The sequence below is a fragment of the Lissotriton helveticus genome, chromosome 2_1 (assembly GCF_964261635.1).
Source record: "Lissotriton helveticus chromosome 2_1, aLisHel1.1, whole genome shotgun sequence".
In the NCBI taxonomy this organism is placed as follows: domain Eukaryota; kingdom Metazoa; phylum Chordata; class Amphibia; order Caudata; family Salamandridae; genus Lissotriton; species Lissotriton helveticus.
Window position 1 is genome coordinate 1,157,373,928 of NC_136059.1, and position 26,076 is coordinate 1,157,400,003.

At 43.6% G+C, this 26,076-nt stretch overlaps 1 protein-coding gene across 5 annotated transcripts in view; it reads left to right on the plus strand.

Annotated features, from left to right (window-relative positions):
- Positions 1-26,076, plus strand: part of JAK2 (Janus kinase 2) — a 1,231,913-nt gene that overhangs the window by 1,026,693 nt on the left and 179,144 nt on the right. For all 5 annotated transcript variants that reach the window (XM_078676001.1, XM_078676005.1, XM_078676003.1 and 2 more), the window contains 2 exons: positions 2,993-3,120; positions 8,003-8,141. In XM_078676001.1, coding sequence (XP_078532127.1) covers positions 2,993-3,120; positions 8,003-8,141 — 267 coding nt within the window. The remainder of the gene's footprint in view (positions 1-2,992; positions 3,121-8,002; positions 8,142-26,076) is intronic.

Genomic DNA, 26,076 nt, shown 5'->3' on the forward strand with positions numbered 1-26,076 from the left:
TATTAGTGACAAAAGAGCAACTAGAACAAGTATGAGGAAGAAAGCAAGGCTGATTAGCCAGGTCAAGGCGCTGACATTGATGAGATGGGATATTTAAAGAGTGAAGAAAGTTAGAATCATACGTTAGAGTTGTATCTGGGCTGATATTAATAAAACTAGCAGGGAGAGTGGCCCTAGGCCCGGTCCAGGCGCGGACGGGCGCAGACGGGCTTGCCTTAGGCGCGCCCGCTGCGCGGCCGGGAAGTGCACATGCTATATCGGGAAGGGAGGCGAGGGGGCGTGGCCAGATGCCGTGGGCGTCGCCTGGTCTGCCGAAATGGCGGCAGTTTTGAAGCCCGCAGCAGCGCTCCAATCGGCTGCGCGAGGATGCCCTGATCGTGGAGGTAATGTGAGCGCAGGGCGGGGTTTAAGATCAACAGAGTATCACACAATAATTTTAAAAAGTTAAGAAACGAGTAAATGCTAACGTGCTCCCGGCTGTGCCTCAGGAGTTCTGATGTCCACTATCTGATTCGCGCTAGCAGTCAGCGCTCTTACATAGCGTCGGCGGGGGGCGTGGCCAGATGCCGTGGGCGTCGCCTGGTCTGCCGAAATGGCGGCAGTTTTGAAGCCCGTAGCAGCGCTCCAATCGGCTGCGCGGGGATGCCCTGATCGTGGAGGTAATGTGAGCGCAGGGCGGGGGTTTAAGATCAACAGAGTATCACACAATAATTTTAAAAAGTTAAGAAACGAGTAAATGCTAACGTGCTCCCGGCTGTGCCTCAGGAGTTCTGATGTCCACTATCAAATCAAAGAAACCCTGGAAGAGACAAACAGCAGCATCACAACAACCCATTCATACCCAACTCACACATATCCAGACAAACCTTCACTTTTATAACATATCTGGGGAACACAATTACAGAGTGACAAAGTAATTTGGATGACCAAAGATAAAAACAGCACAGAAGCAGGATGTTCTCAAGGCAGTGGTCGACGCGGTTTGGTGGCTGCAAGCTGATAAAATGCTACCTTCATCAGGACCTGCCAGATATAGAGCCCAAAGTGAGGCCACGCCACCCGGGAAGGGAAGAATACACACTCAAACAATAGGTACTGGAACCTTTTATATTAGTACTGATATGCGTGTCTAAATATAGAATCCGGATATGCAAAGCACTCCTCAACCAGGTGCTGACACCACTCTCAGCGTCCTAAGCAATTAATCCCCATGAGACATTCCTTGGTTTGTAATTAATCAGATCAAGAGCCTCTATTCCTCGAAAATTTTCTTTATGCCACCAGGACATATATGGCACCGGTCAAGCGTAGGGAGGGGATAGTATTGCACAGGCCAGTAATGACATAGAGTACTTCAAAGGCTGTAAATGGTCCAATATCCCTTCTCTCAAACCCCCGAAATATATCTGCTTCAATATATAGTGTACTTTTCAAACAGCCCGGTGTCCACCTCAGGATCCGCCCTTAACGTGCTCGCGTTAGCCTGGAGAGAGCGTGGAGAGTGCTTCTGTGCAGTTTTTGTCTTTGGTCATCCCAATTACTTTGTCACTCCGTAATTGTGTACCCCAGATGTGTTATGAATTTGAAGGTTTGTCTGGATATATGTGAGTTGGGTATGAATGGGTTGTCGTGATGCTGCTGTTTGTCTCTTCCCGGGTTCTTTATTTGATTAAATGTATTTTCACTTGTGCCAATTTGTGACTTAATTATGTTGAAAAATATTTATAGATTTGTATATTTATGAAAAACATATTTGATAAAAGAAATGAAAATAAAAAAATTATATTTTTTAGATTTGTTGTAATCATTTTTATTGTAATAATTTTTGTTTATTGGGTTACCACATTGATCTAGGCGCTCACAGTGCTCACTTGGATTAATTCCATTGTATAATTATTTTGGTCATGAGGGAGTTTACTTTTCTGGTTTGACAATTTTCCCCTCTTCTCCCGGACCTTTTCCTGAAACCTTAGAGGGGGTCCCCTTCTTTTGCATTAGTATTCCCTCTACTGCCAATAAACCCTCACTTGCTTATGTATGCTGTGCTGATACCCTTTAACATAATAACTTTGGTCCACATTTTATCAATCTCCTAAGCATAAAGAACGGAGTTGGTCCTCCTGTGGCAATAATCCATAACCTGGAGGCAAAACAAGGATTTCCTCAGCAAATACCTTGCTCATCCATTTTGCTCATGGATGCACATCTCACGAACAGACTCTAGTTCTTCCCGATTTGTTCAACTCATCCTCACTTGTGAAGCCCTCACTGCCTGCTATACTCTCGGACTCTATTATACCTGTTGATTTTAGAATCATCAATTTGGTGACTTTCATATAAAAAATTGATTGAATCAGCATATTGTAATTTCACGGGCTCGAAGACTTCAAAGGTTCTTACGCAGGGAGGGAGACTCCAGTGCCCCAAACCATAATGCTGACAGCGTCACTGGCCTATAGACAATGCTGCCATAGACTGCAATGGTTCATTATGAAGGGCTTTAAAACAGTAAGCTCTGCGTTGTGCCCCGCAGTCAGAAAGTTGATTTATTGGCTGGCTTCCGTCTCCTGATTACGAGCGAGGCAGGTTAGGCAGCCTGGGACAGACAGCCCCGACTTAAATATATTGATTTGTTTAGATGTACGATTGTATCTCTAAATAAACCGATCTATTTAATATTTGTACAGGAATGTGAAGGAAATGATTTCAGGGGGGCGCAGCCCCAGAGCCCTAATGGAGAATCCGCCCCTGCGAGTCTTGAGACACTGTTGTACTAGGTATTTTTGCCAAAGTGGGTTTATTTTTTCTATGGAGTGTAGTTATTGATTTGTATCACTGTGGAGGTTTATTACGCAAAAAGCACCTACCGAATCAATTGCTTCTAAATCAGAATACTACTTCTGATCATTTGAGTCATTTGAAGTATATCTTCATTTTCATATAATTAAAAAATTGTTTGTTGTATCAAGTTTTCTTCACATTTATTTTTCAGATATTCTTGTTCAAGAGTATGTCAAATTTGGATCCCTGGACACCTATTTGAAAAGAAATAAAAACTCTATAAACATCTTGTGGAAGCTAGAAGTAGCAAAGCAGTTGGCTTGGGCGATGCATTTTTTAGTAAGTCATTTTATGTTTGTGCTACAGAATGTTGCTTAATTACTGTTGATTGTGTGGATGGTTCTCATAATCTTTCCTCTGCTAATCTAGTTCAGGGTATGTCTTGAAAGTTATTTGCTCTTTGATGGCATGCAATAATTTAAGTGACAATGAAATGCAGGTTTTGAATGCATATGAATAAAAGCGGTTTGATTATATTAAAAAGAGGGAGGTGAGATATTTTCGAGTTATTTTCTCTTCACCTAAGAATAGTAAAATGCAAACATCAATGACAACCACATTGCCAAAAATACCTGGGTTAAAATGCAATCTAACAAAGGCTACATGGCCACAATCCACTCATATGTACAGCACAAGAGTCTCTGAAATGTGCTTGGAAGAAGGTGAGCCTTTTGTCAATTTTCTTTCCAGAGTTCTTGCCTTCATTCCCTTTGTCTAAAAGGGAACCGTGGATGGGCACTACGTCCTTCGAGAGACGGTGGAGACACCATTTCACACACCAAGCTGACATTGTAGCCCAGGCTGACTTATAACTTGTAGTTGTTCCTGAGACCAGGGTTCCGCGATGAACAGTATAGGCCCCTGCAAAATGTCAGCATTTCTGTATTTTCTCCTCAAATCCTCCATCTCACTAACACCTGTCCCCCGCCATGGGTTGCAGATGGCCAGGATGGCTCATCACAACGGTAGTAAGTTGGGGCAAGGTGGAATGTATAATTAATATAAAGTTCCAGCAACTTTGGAAACCATTTGTCTGTTGCCTAGAAGTGAATAACTAAAAGCAATCTCCATTTTATCTCATTTCTGAACCAAGCTATTACTTTGGGTAATCCTTATGAATGGGACAAAGGTCTGTTCTTTGATTTTCTCCTGTCTTTAGAAATGCACGTGAGCCCATTTCTTCTGGCTTCGGCTCCAGATCAAGAACTGGGAATGTTGTGGACCACCTTATGGCAACATTTTTTTTTAACCTAGCCCCAATGTTTCATGAAATCTCGAAATAAATAGGAGTCCTAGTGCCAAACCATGGGATCCATTTGTAGTTCCAGTCCAGAAACAAATGTGCAAGTTCTGCCAGGTCCATGGGTTAAATGGAGATTTAATGGTTCAGGCAGAAATGCCAGAATTAGTCAACCAAATCTGCTAGCTTAGATAGAACGCAAGCGACCCAGATAGCTGATATAGTGGACTTAGAAACATTGTCCATTCGGAGTTGGATACCACACAAGATAAGATATATGCATGATATGTAAAGCAACTACTCTGATCTATTTCTGGAAAAAACTACCTATTCCAGATTTTTGGAGGCGTTTTAACAATTCACCCTCAGATCCTCATTTCATCCTGATCCGCAAATACCTTCCGAATTAACTGTCAAACTATGAATAAAAATTAAATCTACAAATCCCACCCTACACGATTTTAAAACAATATTAAAACATGCACACCTCAAAAAATGTGAATTGATTTCCTCCAAGCCACAGAAAGGACCTATGCTGAGAACCATTTTTGTGCCAATTTTAGCGCACTTTAATTCAGTAGTTTTTAATCTGGTTTAGAGTAAAATTCCTGTGCTACTGAAAATCTAAATAACCGACCACTTAAACATTCTTTCCATGTCCCTTCTTGGTGGATCTGCACAAACCCTAACATAACATTTTTAAAGTAAACCGTATGTTTATAGGGCACATTTTGTCTACATTCGGCAATCGGCTGCAATGTGATTAGTAATTCAAAACCTTTTGACCCCCCTCCAAACTTCTCTACCTTGACGGATCTTCACAAAACTGGAGTACCAAAACTTTGCAGAAAGAACTAATGCCTTTTATATTTGTCAAACACTGCCAAGATTACTAACAAACTCCTTTCAGTTGAAACTGCAGTTTAACCAGCAGAGCAATATCTATACATTTTTCCACATTTGACTCCTTGTTTTTTTTCTTCTTTTTTGACAAAAACTGCTGGAAGTCATTTCAACGCACCAGAAAAGTATTGCAAGTTGGATCAGGCTGCCTCACCAAATTCAGGGTGCAGGAACTGTCCTCGTAAAAGCCATGTTTTGGTGTTGGAGGGTTGCTGAGTACAGACTCCGCATCAGCCATGCTTCTGGGCTTGCACTCAACACACCTAGCTCTACATTTCACAGGGTGGCTTTCATCAATGCCCACAAAATTAAGTGAATGACCTGCACTCAGCAGACCCTTCAGTGCTGGGTCTGATCTGTGGTCAGCTCAACAAGTTAAATCTCTCTACTGATAGGAGCACAGGCTTAGGTCTCCTGAACTCTTGCCTCACAGCTCAGGACACTTGTCCTCTCGCAATGTCTGATACATTCTGTTCACAGGGTAGACACATGGTGTTGAGACCCCCATCACAGATAAAAGGTGAGCAGATTTTTATTGATGGTGCTATTTTTATATCTTCCTTAACATCATCTGTTGTATGAGCAGTGTTTTAGGACAGTCACAACTTATGACTTTCTATCGCTGTTAGGTTGTGCCTGGGACAGATAACGTCCATTCATAGACGTTGTTTAGGGCAGTTTCATTTTTGGACAGCCAACATCATAAACTCTCTTCTGAGACCATAGCTTCAAATTGATCATTTTGTTCTTTACCTTTCTTCGATCTTGCAATGATATGCTTTGTCTCTTGTCAAAGCAAGGAACCTTTGCCTCAGTATGCACTGTGCACAACTGAAGGACTTCAGCACTGAACTTCAGCTCTTGGTGCACCCGTCCCCATGTGAGCAGAACCATCTGTGCAAGGCCCGGGCTTCCTGCCCAGAGTGCTCTTTGTAGCACTGCCAAAGTACATCGCTTTTTTAATTCGTGGCTCTGCGGTGGCATCTGTAGTTCAAGAATAGGATTGCAAAGACTGCTTTAGTTTGTGTTACTGGCACAGTTCTTTATGATTTGCAGTGTCCAATTCAGAACTGTGGAATCCACCTGTAACCTGTTTTGTTTTACCCTCCTGCCCTTTTTAGGTCTTGCCTGGCGAAAGCAGTGCATGTGCTGCTCTCGCCAGAGAGGACCTTTTGTAATCAATTCTCCACCGTGGGCTCGTGCCTGCATGGACAAAGATGGCTGCTCTTGCCATCTGTCCAAAGCAGACAGCATGCGTAGGTCCGTGGGACGGTGGACAGCGTGCCGCCATCTTGTTCACACCGGCTTCCTTCAACTCTGGCTCCGGCGTGCTTTCACTTTAAACAGTGCATGCGCGCACGACGGAGCCAGAGTTGAAGGAAGCCGGCGTGCAACAATTTACAGCTGAGTTTTGAAGTATTCTGTTTAAAACGCCAATTTTTAAGAAGAGTCCCACATAAAAATGCAATCAGCTGCTGCTTCCCATCTCCTAAACGGCTGTTGGTTTTAAAGTAAGGTTCAGAAAAATGTTCTTAACATAGCAGAAGCTGTCATATGTGACATTTCCAGCCAGTATTAACTGTTTGGTCAACGGACCATGCAGAACAGAAAATTATGAGTCCCAAAATGTAACATGATTTGCTTTAGAAAACATGATCAGCTGGAGATCTCGCAGGATATGGTTCCTTTTGGAAAGTAAGCATGATGGCAGCTCGTATACCTCAGAAAGAGTTAATGCTGCTGGACAGGCAGTGGCTAACATTATTCAACTAGAATAATGGTTTATAAGTTACTGAGCGTTTGTTGAGGGGCGTGAGGTAGGTGTGGTAAACCCATGAATAGCTTCCAAATGGCCATACCGACTTTAAAAAAACAAGCATTGAAAATGCAATAGGTCTCACTTTTGATTAAGTTAAAGCCATTTGCTTTGCTATAGAATACCATTAGCAAAGCAAATGGCTTTAACTTAACCAAAGGTGAGACCAGTTGCATTTTCATTGCTTGTTTAAGTTTGAGTGTTTATCAACCAGTCCCTGTGGGTCTAACACCTATTAAAACTGCAGTTGTGGATATCTGTGGGTCCTACTATAAGATAGCACCACTCAAGTAATTTTTTTTCGCCATCTTTAGCGGCTGGTTCTGTCCTTCTAGCATTTCTGATGACTCTATAAACCCTTTATTCCCCCCGATAATTTGAGGTCTGTAGTCACTGAACCGGTTTTCGCTTCTGCAAAGGCTGGGTCTGGTAGCAGCATCACAGCCTGGTCCCCAAAAGACCCTTGCAGCAGGGGAACAGACAGTGTTTTCCCTGGGCAGTCTAAAACCTGGCCAACCTCCCCTAACCTGGCCGCCACATGCTTGGAAAAAAATAAATGTGGAATTAAAAAAGAAAATCTGTGATTCAACCATTTTACTAACGAAGTTATCTAAATAAGAAGCATTTCAGTTGTGCTAAGCGTTTTATTATGTTTTATTTATTTATGAAGGAGACAAGAATAAATAACCACCTAACCAATTACTCAAGGCTCATGCTGTTACAGTGCCACTTAAACAGCACTTAATAATATGAACGTTAAAAAGAAGTGCAGGCAAAGCAAAAAGCTCTGTCACGTTAATATAAAAATAAAATCGAAACCACACTTTCAACCAGCTGTGATACTGAAGAGAATGGAACAATTTCTATGCAGATGTGAACAATGTGAATGTGCTCTCTGCAGTCACTCAGAGTGAAGGGGGTACAGTGGGTAAGATGGGTTGATCCACTGCCAGATGTCTGCTGTGATGGGCAAAACCAAAATATGTGTGACAATTTAACAGACCAGTGATGAATCCCTCAGAACAAAAGCCCCCCGGTGGATGTATTTTCTGTTAGATTTTTGGGGAATAACAATAGGCTATCGAGACAGAAGCTGTCAGGCGAGATCTAAAACGTTCAGTCCTAAGTTACTAGTGAAGACCTAATTCTTTAAATGTTGTCGTTAATGCTTAAGCTCTGAAAATGTCCATTGTATTTTCTAGGAGGACAAAGGCCTCGTCCATGGTAACGTGTGCTCCAAAAACATCTTGCTGGTTAGAGAAGAAGACAGGAAGGCTGGAACGCCTCCTTTCATCAAGCTGAGTGACCCGGGGATCAGTATTACCGTTCTGCCAAAAGAAAGTAAGCAGCCAAGCCATTGTTTTTACCAATTCTGTTCAACCCGCGTTCGTTGTTAATGCCTTCTTGCCTGTTAGCACGTTACTCCAGCGCACTCTTGTCCCAGGACCGCTGTAACCCAGCCATAGGTAGGTTAGGCCAGTGCTGGTGGTGCAAAGAAATGGCAACTCACTCCATTGAGCCATTTCTTTTTTCTTCGTCTTATGAACGTAGCTATTTGTTGCGCTCACCATACACTGAATTGCTTCTATCTGCTTGATTTTTGCAAGCCAGGGCGCAGGAGCATCGATAATGATTGGTGGGATGGAATTTTTTATTTTTTTAATGAGTTTCCTCATAAAGGATGAATGGCTTCTCAAAAATAAATTAGAACACATTAACAGCTAAAATGCCAACACCATTTGGCGTACAGTAACGTAGGAAGAAACACGTACTTACCTTGTATCAGGGCAGGTAATTGAGAACTGTTGTGAGCCAATGAAGAAAAGCTTTTGGGAACAGATGCACCTGCACTGACTTATGCACTGATATATAGACACAGTGGTTTGTTCCTTTTCCCCATTTCAGTGCCCACTTTGACAATGATTTCCTGATTTGACCTCTTGGTTGTGTAGCACTACTACCGCATGAGAAAATTGCATTGTATTGTAATTGCATCTATACAGCACTTACTACCCCTTTTTCGGCGAGTAGCACGCTACTCCGGAACCCATAAATGATAGCAAGTGCTTAACCTTATCACATGGCTACTCACAAATGCTCATCACATTAACATAAAGGAATCTCACCGAATGCTCTTTACATTATGCATATTTGTATATGTTTTGTTTCCGTTCTCTAGTGCTGTGCTGCAGATTTACTTTGCTCCTGAAGCAATTCTCACCCAAGTTATACCATGTGTAGCTGTGAAATGGTGTTCAGCATGCTCTGTTACGGTATTGCATGTGCATGGACGTCTACCCATTACTGGCACGGCTGCTTATCTAGGGGGTTACGAAAACAGTCTTCAGAGCATGAGTACATGGTAGGACACACCTGGAAACGCAACACAAGTGCACAATTGCCATTTTATGAAAGCAGACCACTCTAGCCTCCAAGCCAACACTCTGCAACAGCATTGTGTCCTAATGAAAGAAGACGTGTCATAGGAAACTGCAGACCTACAATTCAGGAAGTCAGAGTTGATGTCCTAGGTCTCTAATAACAGAGAGAGAGCTGCTTCTGGGTTTACTTGGTTAAATGGATCTCTAATTTTGTCTGAGGTGTCTGTTTCTGGAGATAGTGGAAATGGAATGAACTGTGGTACCTGCTGTAGTAGACTAATCGGGTAGGAATGATTTGGAGGGGTTAGGTGTGGTGTGTATGGTCGGCTCTGTAGTGGTTTGCATCAGAGAGAGAGGAGGAGATTGTGCTCTGCGGTCTTTGCATTCTTTCCTGAAATTGACAAAATGTTTTGCGGTTCATTTGTGGGCAGGAGACATATGAATACTCTGGGCAGAAAGAGTGGGCTTTAGTGTAGTAGCCCGTGTGGATTCAACCCTATAAGGTGGTCTTTGAACATGGAGGTGTAGGTCTTGTCATGTATGTGTGATGTCTGAATGTATCCTGTCAGAACTAAGAGTTTGGTTGGCATACGGATCATGTAGCACAGAGGGCTGCAAATAGGGCTGACGATAGTCACAAGAGTAATTAACATTTGGAGGTGCAGTCTTCAGCAGTTTGATGGCTGATGATAGTAGTATGATAGTATTGTTGGCTGAATTTAGCTCTCTGTTACAGAGGGAGTCATTTCAATGTGGTTTTGGACCCTACATACTTGCAGCAAAGTCTTGTACTGTTTGGAAGCCCAGGGGGTAGGTGAGTGATGGGGAGACAGGGAACGGAGTTTTTTGACCTGGTGATCAAGTCATCCATTACGATGGTCAGCATTATTTTTTCTCTAGTTATGATAGAGACATTTAAACCTTGAGAGTATCACACTGTGTACCGTAAATGCATAGATTTATGGTGAAGGATTAGATCATGATTGTCCAATTCTCACAAAGATGTATTTGAAGTTCATGTTACTGGCCATGGTAACCAGTTCTAGTTTTCTTCCACAGAAGATTCAAGACTTATTTCAGACTGTGAAGAAGAAGCATATTGTATCCGTACTGATGGGTATTTTATGGTGAAAACGAGTAGGTTGATATTTATGGCGTCACCTATTAAATTTGTAGATTTGCTGTCCAGATTCAATATTATAGGCCATTCTGATATGTTCTTGCCTACGTCTTGTAATCTGATCTGGTAACAAAAGGTCTTCCTTTTTGATTTGATAGTGTTGGGTTCCAAGAGAGGGGAGTGTTAGCTGTTTTAGAAAGGGAAAACAAAAATGTGGAGGACAGTCACGATTAGAAGAGAAGACATTGTCAAACAAAAAACACATTAATAAGCAAACATTCATCGAAGTGAAAGCCACAGTATGAAGCAAACTATATTGATGAACAAGATCACAGTGCAGAGCAAATCACAATTTATGAACCAAATACATCAATGAGCATAATGACAGTGTAGAGCAAATCACACGTAAAGAACAAATTCACAGGGTGGTGCTAAACTACCATATCGCATAAAATGTGTTGGACGGCATTGCCACCGTGTGAAGCAAATTAGCTTAGCTAAACCATAGTGTGCAATAGAGATCAACCACAGTGTTGAGAAAAATTCATCGGTGAGCAAAGTACAGGCTAGAGCAGAGCAAAACCACAGTATGTGTAGGAAATCACTTTCTGATAAATTCTTCTGACCACAGATTCCTTATCATTAGCATATCCCTAGGTGCCAGACTATATTGATAAGAATTTCCAGCATAGCCCCTGCTTGTCAGTAGGTAGCATCATGCAGCTCCGTATCAACTCTGTTCCAGAAGTGAACACTGTAGCTGCATCTAGGCGCCACTTAACCATTCTGACATCAGTTTCTTTCTTGACGTGCCTTTGTATGTGGATCAGAACTAGCTCCTCCTTTTTTCTTAGCAGTTGGTGAGGTTTTTTTTTCTCAAAATTTCTTTCTAGTGCACAAGGGAATATGTCCCTTAATAAAACTATATTGTTTAAGCCTCGTAGGGACCGTTGCTAACATATTTCTGTGACAGATCCCCATTAGGTGTGACTCTGGTCTTTGGAGTTGGGCCCTACTCCAAGTTGTGCGATCAGTGTGCTCTGATACACCCAAAGGCAATCCAGGACGACAAGGCCAAAGCAGTAGGTCTCCGAGCTCCAAGGTAAGTAGTGTAAAGACACTTCCTGGGAAGTCTAAATTAAAAAATCATCACAAAAGTCAAAGCAGTTCTTGTCCCAGCCTTGTCGTGCTCTGTCTGGGAATATTCGAGGATGTCAAGGTGCCCCTAGGTCTCGCTCTTGGTCCCCTATTGAGAAACCAATTCCACAGCTGGGTCCGTCAGTGATGCCGCAATAGATCAGGGCATTTAATGCATATTTGGCACCCTGCTGGCTCCATCTGCCTTCCGTGCTGTCTATGCCTCATGTACCTGATTCAGGTCCAACTCTGGAGTGGTCTTGACGCCCAGCACCACGTTCACTGGTGGTTCATGAAATATTGATGCCAGCACTGATACCAGAGTAGGACATCAATCCCATAGTTCTATTTGACTCCCTGCTGAATCAGCTTCTACCTTGGCTGAAGCCACGCTTAAGCTCAGTTGCTATGCACCCAGACCCTATACATTCTGCCTCTGACAAATCTGTGCCTTTACCTTGGAGTTGCCCTCCAGTGCTCCAACACATTCATTTTCAAATTGGACTCAGTCCAGGGCCAACTACCATTTGGTGATTGTGGGGACAAATTCTCCCCACAATATGACGTTAATACTTTTTATATGGATCTACAAGAGGCAAGTGGGTTGGACAATTCCCCTGACACTGGACTAGTCTCTCCCATGGCCCTTTTGCAAAATATTCTACTTAATTTGTCTTGGTAATTTGATGGGCAAGCATAGTTTTAGATCTACAGTTGCCATCCCTTGATGTAAAAACCAATGTCCTCAGGGAAGTGTTACAACCCAAACAATCTTCAGCTGAACTCCTGCTGTCATTCAACTAGGCCGACACACTCATGGGCACGTGGATCAAACCCTGCTCTTACCCACCCATAAATAGAGAGGTAGCCTGTTGGTACACACCTGCTCTTTAGGACCCTTCATTTAAAACGCAACACTCTGTCCCTGCGAGCCTGGTAGTACAGGTCGCCACCAGCAGGGTTAATCTTAATTCATTTCCCACTACCTCCAGGGAGAGAGTTGAAAATAATGTAAAAGTTTGTAAAGATGACTTTTCCTGCCACCACCATCATCCTAGGATCAGTTAACACAAGCTGTTTGCTTTGAAGGTACTCCCATGCATTGTCAGTCAGACTAGGAGCAGGGATATTACCTGCAATTTAACCAGCTCCATTAAAGATGGCCAGGATGCGACCAAGTATGTCACCTGGTATGCAATGGGCTACTTAGCCAGATTGGTTGCCACTAACTTGGTGCTCCGGCGCCAGGAATGCATGAGATCCATGGGCTTCTTGGGTGGTGCTCAGACATTCGTCATAAATATGCCTTTTGATGGGTCTTGCCTGTCTGGCGAGAAGGCTGACTTTGTCTTCAAGTAAAGAGAGTAGAGCAACTGCACGCTCCCTCTGTCTTTCTATACCTGCAAGGCAGTATCCTCAACAATTTACTCCTTTCACGGTATCGCTAGGGGTTTCACCTTCAGACGGCGTCAAGGCCCACCGTTCCCACACAGCCCTTTCGGGGACAGGGTATGCGATTCTTCATAGACTATCCAGCTCAGCAGGGCAGTGAACTTCACAGTTCCTGACCAGTTCAGCACCAGCATCCAAGTACCTTTAGTTTGCCCTTAGAGGCACACAACCACCCTGTCGCAGGTAGGATCACTCATGAGTGATGACATCCGACAGGTGTGTCTTGCATATAGTACAATGTGGTTATGCCCTCCCATTCCTTTATGCGCCTCTTTCCCCCACATCAGTCTGGCTTTTCAGAGGACCATATGTCCAGTTTCCTGCAAGAATATTCAAGCTCTTTTGGAAAAAGGAGTTCTTTTGGAGACCTCTCCAATACTCAGAGATTGGAACTGGGTGCGATCCTGTTATTTCCTAGTGCTGATAAAGAGTGAAGGCCTTCACCCTTTTAAATCTTCAACCCCTCAATTTCTCCCTGCGGAAGGACAGATTCAAGAATCTTACACTGGCCCATGTTCTAGCTGAACAAGGTAAGTAGAACCCCACCATCCAAGGCGACAGGGCACCGTACTAGACTATTGAGACAAAGTTCTCCCCTGGGGGCTCAATACAGTAAATACAACAAGTACTCCAAACTTTCACACCTCTTGCCTTTCAATCTCATCCAGTTCTTTGATTTGACCCCCAATTCTACTGAAGTTCGATACCACACTTGTAACGGTTTAAAGGATCTTTAATGCTCAGTTCGATAAAAATAATATCCAACATAAGAAACCGTTGTTAGAATTCGTCTAGGCATCGCAAAATAGAACCTATGGGTTTTTTCCAAAGATATATCTGCAATTTAAAAACAATTAGAAATACATTAAAAAAATCTTCTCTTGTTTGAAAATACAATCATGAACAAAAAATCACAACATTTCACTCATAGGGAGAAAACCTAAGACAAGCATATCTTTCTTTACAAATACTATGCTGTTTTTGGTATTATTAAATATACGTTGTATTTCCAGATAGCCAACATCTACTGTTTGTCATAGTTCCACTTGTGCATCAACACGTTTCGGTGGGTGCCCAACATTTAGAACCACCTTCTTCAAGACAAATAGATTTCTCCCACAGACATATATTTATAAACCATTTTCTATAAAAATAAAGGCGAGAGGTGTAAAAGATTGGAGTGCTTGTATTTACTGTATTAAACCAGAAGGGGAGATGTTTTCGACTTAATAGCTAGGTTCTTTCTGCCACTGAGCTCTTGAGACTAACACTTTGTAAACGTCATCTAAAAATGAAATTATCCTAAGAGAGCTGTTAATTGTTAGCTGGCTGGATCTTATTTGGGTCTCCTTTTGTAGATAGGATGAGGTACTGCACCTTTCCATGAAGTAGGAACCTGCCCGGTCCTGGTGACATTGTACAATAGCTGTTCCAGTAATGAACTTCAGAAAGAGACGTCAAGTTTAACCAAGTCTACGGGTATTCCATTTAGGCCAACAGCTTTAGAAGAACAAGACCTTTTTTTATTAATTTTGATATTTCCTTCTTGGTGATGGCAGAGTATGATACAAAGTCTTAACAAGGGTTCAAATAAGACATTAAGAGCTGATTTATAGAGGGTCTTCATGATGATGTCCCGCTAATCGTTTGATATGAACAGAGTCCAAAAGGTCTTTCATTTCTTGATGAGATGACATGTATCAATTAGGCCCAAGCATTTTCTTGTATGTCATGTTTTATTTCTGTATTTTTCCTGATCTTTACATCGCGGACCTTCGAGAGTGCTAGCTTTAAAATGTGTTGTAGTGTATTACAGTGAATTCTTTTTGCCTGACTTATTTCCTGAGAAATGGACTTGTGAAAATGATTTCTCTATGCATTTGGTAACTGTGTCATCGAAGCATTCAAGATATTGTCTAGGGTATGTTGCCAAGTTTGGATCTAGTTTCTATTAAACACGAATATGGAATCTTCGTTTTCAGTATATGAACACAATTGGCGAAGTACTTCACGTAAATTTGAAGCTTTGTTTTTGAGAACAATGATTCATTTGAGCTTCTCGGAATTAACAAAACTAAGAATGCCTTTTCTTTTTCTGTAGAAAATTAATTTGTTATTTTTATTACGATCATTTCAAATTTTAACTCTTATGTTCAAGTTCAAGTATAAGCTTTATTCGATTTTATCAAGAAAATCATAAAAGCATACAAGTACAGTTTATGCACGAAAATTTTAAAACAATTTAAACAAATTTAAAAAATAGTTAAAACATTTCTCTAAAATGTAAGATCTGCAAGCGATCATTAAACAAAGAGTCTCATATTCTGCTGGTCAATACTGACATGTACTACTTAACACATTGAATTTCTAAATTTCATCACTGACTTCAAAAAGCAAGAAACAGCAAAGATAATATCCTTATCTTCTAAAAGCAATAATTTCAGATATGCAAGTTTACAAGTTCTTATCCCCCAGCGCTTAAGTAGTGGTAAAATAAATAGTTTCCTGGGGCTAATATACAGTTTACAAAAGAACATGATGTGAATATTGCTTTGTATTGAATGTTCGTCACATGGACATATTTGTTTCAGCGAGGTCCAATCGTTCTGTTTCGGTAGAGTGACCATGCGGAAGAAAATCCCTAGGCGCAGCCTAGTCAGGAGCATGCGAGGGTAGGGTGCTATTTCAATCCCAAGATACGATTGTAAGCCCTCAGTAAGGGTAATTTGCTGATAGCTTAGGATTGTACCTTTAAGTTTCTCCCTGTCCCATCTTGCACTTTCCAGATGTGTAATTAGTGATTTTTTAAGGGCCAGCCTAGTCATGCTTTGTAAACTCTCTGGGTCATCATAAAATTCAGGGTGTCCAATGTTAAGGAACATCGTTTGTACATGTCGCAGCCATTTGATTTTTGCTACACCATCCAGAACCATACAGTCTTTAATGAGGTTTCTATTCAATAAACACTCCTCATTGGTCCAAATCTTATGCCAAAGCAGACATGGTGATATTTTTATGCTGTCGCTAAGATATTTGACACCAGTCTCAATGTGGGTCATGAAAGTCGACGTGGTTTTTGATACGCCCAACAGATAACAAATGAAAATGTTCTCACAGGTTTGTAAAGAGGACACATTCTCAAAACCCCATAAGCCAGCGCCATACATGGCCGTGGATATGCACTTTGCCCGGTAGATCTGTATCATTTCTTCAATGGGTTTACCCCCAATTTTGCCTGCGAAGGTTCGGAAAGCACCTATGGCGCGAGTGAAAGCAAGTTTCCTTGCTGATACTGCATGTTTCCACCTTCCCCGCCTATCAAACACAATTCCCAGATAGCAAAATGTGTCTGTTAAAGCAATGTTTTGCTTGTCCAGAAATATTGAGCATGGGGGTCTATTGGTCTTTTGAGAGCAGGACATTGAAAAAGTTTTCGAAATGTTTACCTTCAAGTTTCTTTTACCCATATAGGATGAGAATTCGGTTACTGCTCTCTGCAAGCCTACTTTTGTCCTTGACATGATTGCCGCGTCGTCGGCATATAAAAGAATGGGTACGGGCCTACCATTTACAGCCGGATAATCGCTTGACAGGGTTAATAAACTCTCCGCAATAGAATTTATATAAAAGGTAAAAAGCAATGGCGCGAGTATGCAGCCTTGCCTCACTCCTCTATTTATGGCAAATTTTTGAGAACATTCCCCCTTAGTCCCGAACCTTACTCTGGCCCCTGCATCTCTGTATAATTCCTTTATAAATGTGAGAATTGTTGAGTCCACCCCAATGTCCTCCAATGTCGACCAAAGCAGCGCGTGATCCACGCAGTCAAATGCGGAGCTGAGGTCGACAAAGGTTACAAATAGGTCTCCTTTCTTAGCCTTCGTGTACTTAGAGACTAATAGGGACAAGTTTAGACATTGCTCAAGTGTCCCTAGTCCCTTCCGGAACCCATATTGGAACTCCGAGATGACCTTTTTCTCTTCTTCCCAGTGGTGTATTTTCTTGAGAAGTATCCTACCTGCGACTTTCATGAGTCCGTCCAATAACGATATTGGACGGTAGCAAGCTGGGTCGTCCCTATTCCCTTTTTTGAATATGGGAACCACAATTGCATCCGACCAGGTGGTGACGAACCCGCATTTATTTCCCATATTCAATACGTTTGTAAGCAAAGGGACCCAAAAATGCGGCTCAGATTTATAAACATCCACTGGGGTGTGGTCAGGGCCGGGGGCTTTACCTGAGGCACTTTCCCTAAGGGCTTCTTCAACTTCTGAGGTAGTAAATACCAATTCAATCGGGTAAGGAGATGCTGGAGAGACAGTTAGCTGGTTACCCTGTGTTATATTATCTACAGGTGAAATCGCCCTGCATGGGCTCGAGGCATTCCCCTGAATATTATTAGAATAGAGGTTACCGTAATGTTCTGCCCATAGCTACTTCCACAGAGTTATCTCTATCACTTAAATTATAGACGGATCTTATAACTTTCCAAAAGGCATTGCTATCCTTATTCCTAGCGGCTTCCCCCAAGGCTTCCCAGGCCTCCTTCTTCAGTTTCGCCCTCTGCTGTTTAATAGCCAGCTTGTATTCTTGTCTCGCCTGGTGGATTTGGACCCTATTTTTTGGGTCAGCGGACAGAGCTTTCTTTAAATTTTTCAGTGTGGATGTACATCTAGAGTCAAACCACCCACGGGTATGCCTCCCATTATCCTTATAGTTCCAGTAAGTGCATTTTTTATGTGACGCTGAATGTTAGAAAATGCAGCCATAATGCTCTTTGGATCAGTATCTTCCTCTAGGCAGGCAAGAATGTCCGTGGGACAAGAGGATAGGAGGTTTTGGAAGAAGGATGTTGGATTCATTTTCTCCCATTTAATTGCGTACCCGTTAGTCTTGGTTAGGGTAACATCATATGGGTATGAAACCCTGCTCGGTTCGTGTGGTTTATCCCCCAGCAGTTTTACCCCAAAGGTGATGGGATAATGATCGCTCATAGGGTCATCCCCAATTTCCCAGTAGGTTATAAAGTCAGGATGAGTTGGTGATATCAACGCAAAATCAATTGTGGTTTTACAACCTCTTCCATTGTACGTTGGGGCAAAGGGAACCGGGGGGGAGCATGCCTGGTTAATAAAAGTGAGGTCAAAGGTAAATATAACATTATTAAGGAGAGATCCCATGTTGGTGTGTGAGAAGTGCAAGGGACCATCCTCCCTGAGATCTGAGAGGCCGCACAAACCTAACTCACAAAACGGGCAGATGGTACAGTTGAAGTCACCCACCCACAACATTATGTGATCCCCTGTACCTTGTTCTCTCAGTTTGTGGATATGATGGATCATAATGTTCATATTTGATTCCACTTCGCTAATTGGCAAGTTATTATAAAAGTTCACAAGAACCACCCTTTGCGAAGTGCCCCATTTAAATTATATAATTTGGAAATACTGACTGGAGTGAAAATCACAAACTTTTACATCCCCTACATTCGAGATATATGTACACAGGCCCCCTCTATTACGACCCTTGGCTGAAGGCACAGCAGGAGAGTGAAAGGTTCGATAGCCCAGCATGTGGGCTTCCTCTGTAAGCCAAGTTTCCTGAAGACAGAGGATGCCATACTTCTGAACAATCTCCAGCCAAGGTTTGTGGGTGATCTTACTACCAAGGCCTGCTACGTTCCAGGAAAGAAGAGAGTGCATTGGGTTTCTACATCCCTGGGGATGAAGCCCTCCAGTCCCCTTTATGCCTTTCAGATCTTGCGAATGTGCAGGCTCTTGCGAGTGTGCAGGCTCTACCGGTCGTGTAACCTGGGGAGTAAGATCTTGTTGTTTAGGGGGGCTTGAGTCTAGCCCAATGTGACTTGGAACTTGGGATCTAAGCATTAACTTTTCACTAGAATCAGTTTCCATTTGGGGGTTATGGGCATTGGTAAGAATTGGAGCAACACTCATTCCCAGTCAATCCACCTGATCCAGGCACTCAAACCTATTCCTAGTGGGCGCTCCTTCCCACCAGTTGTTAATAGGTTGCCAACCATCCCCGTGTTCTTTCCGCCTTCGATTGCGAACTATTGACCAAGCCCCAGGTGACTCGACAATCTGTTTTGGGGGGTAGAAAAAAGTAAGTGGTCTGATGACAATGGATTGGTCAGTATCACCTGGGCCCCATGAACTAATGTATTGGGCTGTGTGGGGGTCTGCAAATGAAACCACTATACAGTCGCCAGGAATGGATTTATATGTAGGACCCACCCATGGCACTCTCCTAACCATTAGTACCCTACTCCTAAGAGCGTTAGGAAGCTGCCTATTGACATTAAGCCAGTGAATCACCTTATTCCTTAGGGACCACTGGGTCTCCATGGAATGTGGGTCAAGTGCTGGTACACCAGCCAATACAACAACATAGGGTCCGGCGTCAGGAGGGAGATCAATATAACCCCCACGAAAGTTCTGGCGACCATGGTGCTGATTGGCTATAGATACAATAGGAGGCATATTAATGTTATTGGGCTTATTGGCAGCCTTAGGGACTGGTTTTGGTAAAGTCGCGTCCTCAGGGCCTTTTGTCACTGGTATTAAGAGTTTTGATGAGGGGAGATCTAAAGCATTAAGCTTAGACCGGGGTTTGGGTATTGGAGTGGGTTTACGTAAGGGTGCAGGAAAAACAGGGGGCACTGTTGCAGGGGCAGGGGGACTAACGTCAGTCACTGGGGCCGGGTGGATACCATCATCACCATCCTGGTGAGTACCTTCAGCAATACGAGGAAAACTTGCTTCCAGTTGCTTCAGGCTAAGAGTGGCCAGGGAGACTAAGGTCTTATCCATCTCTAAAAGATTATTCTCGATGCGTGACAGTCTGAGTTCAAGCGGTGACAGTAACTGTTTTAATGTGACCCAAACTGTTTTGAGAAAATCTTCGTCATCACTCCTCTTGTCTCTGTCCCTCCCTAACTTACTTTGCCCTCCCTCTGTAAGTTTCTCATCATATGTGGGAGAAGGCCCTAAAGTCGGGTCCGGGAGTACATTAAGATTGCTGTATTCATTACCCCCCCCCCCCCTATTAGGTGGCTATCCACATTTGTGGCTTCTATAATCTCCCCCGTGGTAGGTAGTGTTCGTCTATTATTAAAAAACTGCAACCTTGCGATTTTAGCTTTCTTGCGGGCGTAGGCAGACCTCGCATAGCTTTTCTTTATTTTTAACGTTGGTCCCTCTTTGTTTTTATTTTTCGCTACGGGGGGAGGGGGGTCGGATTTTTTGGGCAAAGTAATGACAGTCCCAGGCCCAATGGGCACAATTCCCTCGGGAGTTTTAGGGGGCACAGCAATTAGAATGGGTGTAGGCTCTGGTTGAAGAAAAAGGGGAGCATGGTGAACATCGGCCTGAATTAACAGTGGGGGTGGGCAGGAAACATGTTGTGGCGAAACAGCAGACGCAATTGTCCCCAAAGAAGATTTTTTGGAATGGGCAAAAGTCTGTGAGAGCCTACGTGGCGCATCAAGCTCTGACACCCTCTTTTGCATTTTTGTAATCTCAACATCAATTGCCAAGTTAGTCTTTACAATAAAATCATCCAGTGTCCCGCTAGGCTTACTCAGCCCCATGGCAGTTTTACTGCGGCTACCCCGTGTATTCATAGTAAGTATGAATCACAATACCAACAATGTGCTTAATAATTGCAATGAGCAAGCTAGCAAACACAAACCAACTCTTATGAATGTTTGTGGTTTAGGTTGCTCATGCACAACCGAACACTACAGTACTAGGCACCATGTCTGGTTCTATATAGCTGAATGTCTGGTAGGTGTTACTAATAAAACAACCATTGTCATGTCAATCAATTCGAATTTTATGTTTTGAGGGCAGAAGAAACCAGCATGAGGGAGTTGCAGGGGAGGAGGAAGGGGAAAGCACCTACAGGTAACGGGAGAAGGACGGGGTGAAAAGCAACATGAGGTTGGGGTGGGGCAGGGGGGTCGGACTGCAAATACATCCACTCTTGTAGAGTGCATGCAAAATTTAAAATAAAAATAAAAAGGTACCTGCAGGAGCGCTATGCCAGTGAAGGACACCTGCCCCAGACAGGAAGCTGTACTAGGTCCATGCTCCATGGCAGGGACAAACACTGAAGCCTCAGGAGGAGTCGATTCATGAGGAGCAGGCATCATCCTATGCTCATCCAATCAACTTTTGGCTAGATTTTCGCTGGGAATTCATGTGGTCATTTAACAGAATAAATGTGTGCTTTTTAGAATGTGTAGCCTGGTTTGCTTCAGTTTAACCCACTGGGCTGAAAGTGTTTCAATCAACCAGAAACGTATACAACGTTACTACTCACCCGTGAGGGTCTAAAGGCGCTGGGGGCTGTGGTTTAGTCAAAGAGACAGGTCTTGTGGTCCTTTCTGAATATCTGCATTGATGGTGATTGCCTGAGGTGCAGAGGAAGTGACTTCCAGGTCTTTGCTATGAGGTAGGAGAGCGATTTTCCTTCAGCCGTGGTCTTGTGGATCCGTGGGGCCAGGGCCAGTTGGGCAGAGCGGAGATGTCTGGTGGGAGTGTAGAAGGAGAGGCAGTGGTTGAGGTATGCTGGTCCGGCATTGTTGAGGGCTTTGTTGATGTGCATGAGAAGCTTGAAGGTGATTCTCTTGTTGACAGGTAGCCAGTGAAGGTCTCTCAGGTGGCCGGCGATGTGGTTTCGGCGTGGGATGTTCAGGATGAGTCTGGCAGAGGTGTTCTGGATGGTCGGCTGTTTGGGAGTTTCCCGGTTGTGCCGGCGTAGAGTGCGTTGTCGTAGTCGAGTATGCTGCTGACGAGCACAAGGGTGAACATTTTCCTTGACTCAGTGGGGATCCACTTGAAGATCTTACGAGGGAGGCGGATCATGTGGAAGCAAGAGGACGAGACGGCATTGATTAGTCTATTCATTGAAAGCAAGGAGTCCAGGATGATGCAGAGATTTTGTGCGTGGTCCATTGGTGTGAGGGGGATTACGAGCGCCTACGGGCAACTAAGAGACAGCTCAGGCAGAGGGGGTGGGAGCACAACTCTTACCAAAGTTGACCATCAGGGTAGCGAGGTAGAACAGTCACAAGCGGCTTAGGGAGGTAGTGTGGGGATAAGAGTGCAGAACTTAACTGCCAACAATAGACGCAATGATGTATTGTTCACTCCATGATTATCCTTTTGTAAAAGAAAGTTCTCTAATCTCACAGCACAACTAAATACTACACAAGTCAATAGCCATGCAATATAGGGTTGTAACCTAGGTTGCGTTTGTCAGTGAGGCATCACACTCCCTTTCACGTACGGTCTTCCTGCTCTGGTGAGGATCTTATGGCTACAGTCCCCAACACTCTACGTAAGCATGGGCATCTATTAGCCACAGGTGCAGAAGAGTCAAATACACTCATTGGTCAATTATGCAAGAAATGGGAGCGGAGAATATGAGAGACAGATAATGGATGCATGTAAAGAAAAAGATTGCATGAGGAGACAAGGGGAGTGGGGCTGGTTTGAGCATTTTTCTCAGGGCTGCGTTTGGTTCCTCAGTCAAACAATCAATCAGTATTTGTTAAGCGCAGCTACTCACCCGTGAGGGTCTCAAGGCACTGGGGGGAGGTGGGGGGGCTGCTGGTCCTGATGGGAGCTGCGGTTCAGCCAAAGTGCCAGGTCTTGATATCCTTCCTGAATTGGGTCAGCGAAGGAGATAGCATGAGGTGGAGAGGCAGGGTGTTCTAGGTTTTGGCGCGAGGTAGGAGAAGAATCTTCCTCAGGTCCTGTTCTTGTGGATGCGAGGGTTGGTGGCAAGAGTCTGTTCGGTGGAGCGGAGGTGTCTAGTAGGCACGTGGAATGAGAGGCGGTGGTTCAGGTATTCTGGTGTAGCGTTGTGGTCTTTGTAGGCATGTGTGAGTAGCTAGAATATGACTCTTTTGTTGACTGGAGCCAGTAGAGTTCTCACAGGTAATGTAAATGTAATTTGTACTTGTAAAGCGCACTAATACCCATGGGTGTCCTGGCGCTGTAACGCATACCGCTGTGGAACCCTTCCTGGCTTTTCCCTGTGAAATGTCCACTACTGGGCACCCCCAAGGTGAAGCCAGGCATCCCAGCGCTGTTGGGGCCGTTGTGGAGATTAAGCAAGCTATTGCCCAGAGTTGCAGAGTGGGACCCATGATTATAATAGGCACCGAGGCGAGAATTATCAGGTCTGAGGAAATTGAGGCCAAGACCCGCCGAGGTGGGAATTGAACCCTGGTCCCGGGCCAGACCTCTGCATCAGGGTCTGCCGCTCTAACCATTGAGCCACACTTCTCCACACAGAGATTGTTCAGAGATGTGGCGGCGGCGTGGGATGTTAAGGACCAGTTTGGCTGCGGCATTCTGAACGTTCTGTAGTTTCCTGTGGAGTTTCTGGGTGACTCCTGCATAGTGTGTGTTGCCATAGTAGACTCTGCTGCTGATGAGTGCACGGGTGAGCGTCCTTCTGGCCACAGTAGAGTTCCATCTGAAGGTCTTTCGAAGCAGGAGAAGAGAGTGGAAGCATGATGAGTAGATGGCGTTGATCTTGCAGTTCATTGTGAGCGAGGAGCTCAGTATAATGCAGAGGGTTTGTGCGTGGTCCGTGGGTGTGGGACGGTTCCTAACATGGCAGGCCACCAGGAGTTATCCCAAGCAGAGGGTCTGGGTTCCAGGATGAGGACTTTGGTCTTGTCTCAGTTGAGCTTGAGGCACCGGTCTCTCAACCAGGTAGCGACAGCCTTTATCCCTTCGTGGAAGTTGTTTCTGGCAATTGTGGGCTCGTTGTTGAGGGATTGGATCAGCTGGGTGTTGTTGGCATACGAGACAATGTTAAATCTGTGATTCCTGACTATGGCTGCGAGCGGGACCATGTAGACACTGAAGCGGCTTGGGCTCAAGGAGGAGCCCTGGGGTACTCAGCAGCTGATATGCGTGGGTTTTGAGAGGAACGGTGGTAGTCTGACTTGCTGTGTTCTACCAGTGAGGAAGGAACAGGCCTTCAGTGTGGTTCACACTCCAGACCTTGCAGAAGTGGCTATTCTGTGTGGACTGTAGGAACAGCCTTGCGTTGAGATAAAGATTCATATTTATGCATTGATGTAGTGCAATACTGCCGCCCCATATTGGTGTATCCTGGCGCTGTTCCAAATATTATTTGTGAGCAAGTAGGACAAAGTGGATTTCGGGGTGTAAATGACAACCATACTACACTTATGGAAATAGCAGAGGTTTTTAGCCCTTCTTGAACTTAAAAGGTTTCCGTTCCGGATGACTGGATGATGTTGGCGGTACAGACCTGCGTGGCAGCACTCTTCTTCAGCAGCGGTGGCCTACCCAACCAGTTGCAGCCAGGTGCTCCGATTTTGCAAGTGCAGCCTTCAAGGCCAATCAGAGCGCCCCTATTTGGTGGTAATGCAGCTTTGCTTACTGACATCAGAAGCGGCAGCACCAGTGTCTCAAGCCTACGGTGGACATGGTGATATTTGGCCTTAAAAAGCCTTCATGTAGCTTACTCAGGAACCACTCCGAGAAGAGAAAGGGGGAACACTTCACAGCACAGGTCACTCCTTGCTTTGCATTCTGTGATAGTCCACTTTTTCAGAGTACGTCCTTGTGATGGGAACATACTAAGCTTCTCCTACTAAGCAGTGTGGTGTCCTGCAGGCATGCTCTTTCCCTCTCTCAGATGGAAGGGTTCTCAGCACTTCAAACATGCCCTCAACTCCTCCACCGGAATGTTGGTACCACAAGTGATGTCCCATCACCTCTGGTAGACTGTCAATCAGGTAGATACCAGCCACTCTTTGAGTACTTTGCGCTCCCTTTCTTGTCAAAGAACTTACAACTCCAACAAAGCAAGGTGATTTGGATCATATATATGTAAAGAGACAAAAAGGCTTCCCTTGAGTTGCTTCTAAGTCCAAGAGGAGGGGGGAAAAACAAGGGCTAACAAACAGCAAATCCTCTTATCTGAATTATATTTCTTTAATGCGACCTTGTAGGTTCCAAAATGCCAACTACCCAACGTTACTGTACACAAAATCTCAGAAATTATCAGAGAAGTTTTTATTCATTCATAATTTCGCATCTCTGTATGTTGTTCATTATATTGCATTTTTATCAAACTTTTTCTTTCTTATATACATAAAAACATTTTATATATTTTTGGGGGGAAATATTTTTCTTTTCTTTTTTTATAAACGTTAGTTATACAAAATCATACATTTATACATATGACATTATCTACACAATGTTTTACCTTTTGAATAATGCAATATACAAATCATTGAAAAACATATATCTCCCTGCAAACAGACTCACGCTTACCAGTTACACTACTCTCATTCATAGTAAAAAGAAGAAGAGATTCAACCCCATAAGGGGACTGTCTGAGGCTACAAAGACTGTGGAGGTAAGGAGAAGTCCTTAAGTATTAAGAACCTAGCTATTTAACAATCCCACGTTCCCAATAATATGAGAGTGTTTTCTGTAGTACCCAATCGGCAGCATAATTTAATGTTCACCCACACTACGGGTATGCTAGCCAAGGTGCGGTAGTTTAAAAACACATAAGAGGCTGTACCCGCTCTGTGAAGACAGGACCTCTTCCATGGCCCTTTTCGATGCATATCGGGTGACTGCATGCACCCACATATCAGAACGCAATCACTTTGATAAAAATGCAATATAATGAACAATATACAGAGATGCAAAATAATGAATGAATAAAAACTTCTCTGATAATTTCAGAGATTTTGTGTACAGTAATGTTGGGTAGTTGGCATTTTGGAACCTAAAAGGTTGCATTAAAGAAATATAGGTCAGATTGGATCACACATATATACACATTTTCCAGACAAGAGATGTGGATCCACTGTCTGAGGTTTCAGGACCGTTTTTGTTGGTTCAGTTTCAAATGTCATTTCTGGCTACTTTTTTAGACACATCCTTTGTGCAAGGTGGTGGCTCTCACAGCATGGAGGAATGAGTCTGGCTCTGAACAAGAGTTATCCAAAACAAGGGCACAATGAAGTGTGAGATCCCTTCATCTGGCTATCTTCTTCTGCCCTGAAGCTTTAATCGTGATAGGCAAATGGGCAGGTGCTCCCTCAAAACGTCTTGACCTTGAACAGCAGAAACTGCTGTCACGCCTTTCACCC